The 6491-nt window shown below is 50.7% G+C and overlaps 1 protein-coding gene across 1 annotated transcript in view; it reads left to right on the top strand.

Moving 5' to 3' along the window:
• The window catches only part of UBAP1 (ubiquitin associated protein 1), a 63467-nt gene that overhangs the window by 53248 nt on the left and 3728 nt on the right, over positions 1–6491 (top strand). Inside the window, exon 5 of the mRNA XM_019518073.1 lies at positions 5997–6032. Within this exon, the coding sequence (XP_019373618.1) occupies positions 5997–6032 (36 nt within the window). The remainder of the gene's footprint in view (positions 1–5996; positions 6033–6491) is intronic.

The following is a 6491-nucleotide window of genomic DNA, read 5'->3' as shown; positions in this document are numbered from 1 at the left end:
TTACGCTCTGCCTGTCCCTTTGGAATTGGGGGGTGTGGGTTGTAGCCATGCTGGTCTCGGGACATAGGCAGAGATGGTTCTTTGGGTAAATCCTGATACCTTTTATTAGACCCACTTAAATAGCTGGAAAAATTCTTCTTTGCAAGCTTTTGGGTACAAATGCTCTTCAGGCAGGGGAAGCCTTCAGAATTGAGACATTCACTCCTGAACCATGACGGTGGGTTCAAACAAACTTTTTCTGCAAGACTTACACTAAAACACTTTCCATGATAATGATGGGGATAATTGGTGACACGTGGCACACTTTAGATTGGTGTTTCTCAACCTGTGGGTCATGACCCAAAAGGGGGTTGCAAGACTATTTGAAAGGGTTGTGAGCAAACTTTAAAAATGGGCTTAAAGGAGAAAAATGTGGGGAGCTGTGGCGTTTCCCTTGCAGGCTGGCAGTCTGTGAGGGGTTGCTTGGGGCTCCCCTGTCCCACATACTGGGGGGGCTGGAACCTGGGGGTGGGGAGCACTGGGTCAGGGCTGGCCATTGATGTTTACAGATGGGACCTGGTACAAAAAAGGTTGAGAAACCAGTGCTTTAGATGAATTAAGCGATAAGGCTTGCAGCTCAGATGGACAGAGCCTCTCCACAGAATAAGACCAGCTCAAGCACTAGCAAAGCAGATGTCCCCTGCCCACCTCTGCAGTAAGGTGTGCTCACAGCGGCCCTTCCTGCAGTGGGAACGGTTTATTCTTTTTCCATCTGCATCCCCTCCATTTTTTTATAAGTGAAAATGACACTGCTCTGACAGCTGGTTCTTGCCTTTTAGGAGCAAGCTTGAATGGGTGCCCAAGCAGCCCGAGGTTTCCATTACAGCGGTGCATGTTGAGAGCAGATCCCAAGGAAAGCTTCCTCCCTGATAGAGCAGGGGAGAGCGGAGCTCTGCAGGATGATGGGGAGTTCCCTCCCGGAGGGTGTCAGGCAGGGGCTGGCCAGGCATCTTTGTAGGATGGTTCAGGAGCAGCAAATTTTGTGCGTGTGGGGTTGGACTAGGTGTCCCCCTTCAGTCTAGAGTCCCTTGCTCTGAGACCAACAGGACTGTAACAGCTGCTGCCTGGCACTGTAAAACAGCTCAGAGAAAGCACGTTGCAGAAGCCCAGTGCTGCCTGTGCTGCGGGTTCTCAAAGAACCGTATTTTGCTCAACCCTATTGTCCCGTCAGGACCTCCCAAAAATGTAGGCTGAGATTTTTTTTGAAAGAATGTAAGATTTGCCTCACCCATGGAAACAGCACATCCCAGGTCCATAGACAGTCCTGAAAGTGTCGGAGTGGAAGCCTGAAACATGTCCTGGTGCAGGAGTTTCAATGGGACGTCCATTCAGAGAGATTCGAGGATGCCTGGTGCCACCAAATAAATGCTATGGCCCCCACCCAGAGCAGAGCGCGGTGCAGGAAGAGGGTGCCTGGCTCTGTGCTCACTGCATTGTGGTCTGCACAGTCTTGAAACCAAGGCTGTGAATCTTCCTGGAGGATCAGACCAGTGGGACTAGCACAGAGCCCTGGTATCTCAGAATGGACTCGTCACTGGTGCCCAGGAAATGGTTGCATTTGGCAGTAGAAACAGAGTTGCTCAGAGGCTGAAAGCAAACGGCAAGAAAAGTGTCCAGTCCATCGGTGCCCTGCTGCCATTCAGAACGGTTGCTTTGGGGGCATTATTCATTTGTCAGACCTCGTGATCGTGATAACTGTTTTGACCCACAGCTGAGCAGTATGTAGCTATAGGGAGCTCGATACCAGCGGAGACTCGACTGATCGCAGCTCTGGTAGCAGCTAGGGTGGGGATGCTACCATCCCTGGGCCCAGCTGGGCTAGGAGCTTCCTGCAAGGGACCCAGAGGGAGAGGCTGCAAGGGAGCAAGAACTAGGGCAGCTCAACAGCTGGATCAAGGGAAGCTTCCCGGCCTGGACACCTGCAGGGAGGGGGACTGAGCTCTCATCCTCTGGGACTGGTCTGGAACAAACCTTCTCTTGGGCAAAATATTTGTGCGCTTGGGAAATAATCTGCTAACCTAACACGTCCCTTTCCTTTTAAGAGTCTGGACAATATGCAGGAGACAGCTTCTGGTTTCTGTGCTGTGGTCTCAAGGGCTTAGGTGGGGGGGATATATTTTTGGTGAGTTTGGAAGCTATTTTGTATGTCACTGGATGCAGAATTAAATCCCAAGTGTCAGGAAAGGGGCTGTAGGAGTGACAGAGAGAGGGGTTTTGGGTAGCACTTGCAGTTGAGTGTCCTGGGTGGTTGGGAATAGAAGGAAAAGGGCCCTGCTTGAATCTCCAAGTCTTGGGCTGGACAAATCTGACCCTTCCAGGATGTGGCCAGTTGATCGGTGTGGATTTGTTGGCTGTTCCATGTTGACTTGTTCTCTCTCCTACCAGAGAGACTTCAGCAAATGACCCTTTTTAAAACCAGACTTCCCTGATGCTGAACTAGCTCCTCCTGCTATAGAACGTGCTTTCTCTTCCTCTTCTGCATTGAGCGCTTTATACTGACCTCCGTATTCAGGCCTTGCCGGGGTTCTTGGTTTGATCTCCACTGGTTGGTGCACAAAGAGAAATGGGGAAACGGCTGATGAGACTGGTTGCTGTGGGATCAGGAGAGCAGAGCTGCTGAGATACAGTAGCACATGCTGAATTTGTGCATGTTGATTTGCTCGGTGGGCTTTCTGCATGATGATGGTTGAGGTTTCTGGCCTGCAGGCATTCAGGCAGTAGCAGGACATGTACTGGATCAAAATGTCTGCAGGGAAAAAGCCAAGCCAGGATCCCAGAAATCCACTATTGGTGCAGATTTGTGGCAGAGGGGAGTGCGAGCTTGTGCTTGTGCCCAGTGGATCTTTGACACACTCATTCTGCTACTGCTCCGTTCCTTAATCCTAGCATCCTCCTTTTAGTTCCTTCTTTGCTGGGGATAGAAACCCCATCGCCGTGTCATGGGTGAACCTCCTTCCTAGTCACTTGCTTGTGCCACGAGTGGTGTGTGAGCGACGGCTGAGGCCCCAGGCTGGTGCTTCTCCAGGGCTGGCCCAAGGGAGGTGGGAGGAGCTGACTTCTGCAGCTTGGGCTCTCCAGGGCTTGTCTTGTACGTAGTGAGACCAGTCGTTAAGGACTGTCTCCGCAGCCCTGCAAGATGGAGCTGAGCTATTAGCTGCTCTTCAAGGTAGCTTGGGATTTGCTCCACACCTGAGGGGAGGCCCCTTGTATGAGGAGTCGCAGTCCACATGCTCTCGCATTTTGGAGCTGTCCTGGTAGTATCTGGGAAGTGAGGACCTGTTGATGGACTCAGGGCAGGGATGCCCTAATGACAGCAGTTGTCGGAGGGGCCCTCTTAATCTTCCCATCTCCCCTGCTATCCCCCAGACCAGGGGAAAGGCTGCCGAATGGATGCGGTCAGGACTTTATGCGAAGAGCCAGTCCCCTGAGCCCTGGAATTGGTCTGCATGGCTATAGCGGGAGGATCAGAGAGGCCTTGGTTTGCAGCCGTATCAGTGGTCTATCCTAAGCTGCTGGTAACCACTGACGCTGTGGCATGTTCAATGCTTTCTGCCCCTAAACTAGGTGGTACTGTGACATCCAGTGGCCAGGGGCTCGTCTGGAAAGCAGCGGTACCTGTGCTTGTTGCTCTGAGAGCAGACATCTGGGTGGAGGTGGCTCACACGTTCAGATACGGAGTTATCCCCAAGTGACTGGTGTCAGAAGAGACTCCTTCTGTCTGGCCAGCACGGACATTAAATTGGGAGAAGCTTTTCTTTTCAGCAATACATGCAGATATGATAATGGCAGGACGGTTCCTGTGTCTCCTGCTGAATTGTTATTAAATTAATTGATCTGAAAAATACCTTGGCAGGGCTTTTTATTTCGAAAAGGCCTGAATGTTTTGAAAGTTCAGGTCCACAACCGTCTCTTGTGGAGCAGTTTCCTTCCCCGGGACTAAAATAGCATTTTCAAGTGGTGTAGATTGAAGCATGTTGCCAATGTCTCGACCCAGATTTATTGGGCCCAAACAAATTGTTTTTCTTGATATGGCCAGTGACCCAGAGACTCCGTTATTTGCCCAGCTGGACACCGAAGTGATACCAGCACTGAATCAGTGAAGTTGAATTTTCTTGGGGCTTTTCTGATGCTGGAATGGTTCGTTCAGAGCAAGTGAAGTGAAACTGAACTGTGTGATCAGGGTGCTGCTCAGTGCTTTTCTTGTTTTAAAAGCTTCTTGTGAGCTTTTTTTTGTAAATCGGAAGTGGCTGAAGCGTGGGTCAGATGCAGGCCAGGGCCGTTGCTGGCTTTAGCACAGCAGCACGGGCTGGGGGGAATCCAGGGCATGGTGCTGTCTCTAGCCAAGCACACTTCAGCTTTACTCAGTTTTCTTTCAAGTCTTCACATTGCACTTCACCAGCGAAGGGGGAGCTGCTGGAGCGCCTCCAGAGGGAGTGTAAGCAGGGGCATCCTCCTCAGGGCCTACTCCCAGCACCCTTTACCACGTGTCAGTAGGCGCGCTTATTATCTTTTGTTTAAGCTTTTATCAGTTGACTGGGTAAGAAGCCCCTTTATACAACACACGTGGAAGAGGAGAGAAACTTTAAATAATCTAGTCTGGAGCAGCATTACTCCAGCGGGGGTCCGTGGCAAACTTGCGGAGGGTATTCAAGAAGTGGGGTGAAAAGGAAGCAAAGGATTTCCCCTCTCTCCTGGAAGGGCGGCAGTGAGGTTACAAGGTGGCCGCAGCGAATGTGAGGGGTGCCTTTTCATCAACTGTAATGCAGAATCCCAGGGGGGCACAAAACAAAGCAAACTTAATGTGGGGGGTGTGACCCAAAATAGTCTGAGACGGTGTGGAAGGACGGCTTGTTGGTTCCTGGTAGTTGATAGATGAGTGCTCCTTGGCAACTCAAGCTGCCAGTCAAGCGAATGGAGGCCCAGTGGGTATTTTGAAACAGTGCAGGGAAACCCAAAGCTACTTTCTGGATGCTGGGATGGGGAAAGGCTGAGAACAGGTTTAGAAATCGAGTTGAGTAGGAGTAAGTGGCTAGTTTCCCTGGGCTTCGTGGCTCCGTGCAAAGGGGTAGTCTGAACAAGCGGCCTTGCTGGAGCGTACTGAGAACAGATGAGCGTAAAAATATTACATTATGGTAGAAGTCATTCTCTCACTTGGACACTTTCTGAACAAGAAGAGAGCAGAAACTAAGGGTTTGAGGATGGGCTACAAAAGTTGGCCGAACCCTTGGTAGGCCTCCAGGTCTTAAAAGTAGAAAAATTTGGGGAAGCTTTTAAAGACCAACATGGTAGATGAAGAAGAGAGTGCTTTGTGGGGTAGAGAAGGCAGTGATAGATGCTTGTCTGTCTCTCGTAATGCAAAACGCAGATGACGTTTTAACAGGCAACAACTTAAGTTGTTTTGAAGACCCGGGTAGACAAAGCCTTGGCTGGGATGATGTAGTTGGGGCTGGTCGTGCTTGGAGCAGGGGGTTGGACTGGATGTGACCTCCTGAGCTCCCTTCCACCCTCATCGTCTGTGATTCTGACTTGAAACTGGGGGGAAGGAAATCCTCTTGTATAGCACAAACCTTGCTCAGGAGATTGTTGGTACAAGACACTGGAGAGTTCAAGAAGATAATAGGAGTCAGGCCTGTGCTGGCTCGGATAACGAGCATTTCAAGTTGCATTAGATTAAAAACGTTTCAAACTCAATACTCACAAGAGACGTGAACTCTCCCGTCCTCTTTGGGCCTGAAGCCATGCACTGGGGTTGGGGAAAAAAACCCGTGAGTGCTTGGCGGGGACGTGCGATGGCGTTTCTTACCTCTCCTCGTCATTGGTGCGTCCAGCCAGTGGCCTAGGATGACTGTTCTTGTGCTCTTCCATGAGTAGCTCTCCTGCTCCCCTCTCGTTGTGAACTCTGCCCGCTAGCGCAGTGCACAGCCCGTCCATCTTCTCCTGTCTGTCTTGTTTGCTAGGTACACCCGGACTACAAGGAGACGGAGCTCCCTGTGGTAAGTTCACTCGCGAGCGTGCTGTGTAGTGTTTCGGAAGGAGCCGTGTTCTGGGAGCCTTCTTTTGTGTGGAGGAGGTGAATGGCATGTGTGTAAGAGGCCCAGTAACCTGCCGGGACATGAGGGATGTTGCATGTTTCTTAACCTTCTTAAGGACAAGAGTTGTCTGTTTATTTCATCACTGACCTGGTCTCGTTATAACCCAACATCGCTGCTCCCTGGCCGGCTGTCGCATGAGTTAAATAAGTGTGAGCTGACATTAAACTTGGGTCACACTTGCTTCCTCTCTCTAGCTAAAGTACAAGGCAGGGCAGGCTGGCACCTGAGAGCTATAAGTTTTCATAGGTGACAGATGCTGGAGCATCTAAGTATCTTGTCACCTGCAAAAGCTATGCCTGTTTGCATGAGTTAGTCTATAAGGCGACAGCGATCATCGCCTGCTGGAATTCACCATCCAGC

Source organism: Gavialis gangeticus, unplaced genomic scaffold (assembly GCF_001723915.1).
Source record: "Gavialis gangeticus isolate Ggan-Ray unplaced genomic scaffold, GavGan_comp1, whole genome shotgun sequence".
Lineage (NCBI taxonomy): Eukaryota > Metazoa > Chordata > Crocodylia > Gavialidae > Gavialis > Gavialis gangeticus.
The sequence above is the reverse complement of the archived record's forward strand: the minus strand, read 5'-3'. Positions and strand labels throughout refer to the sequence as shown.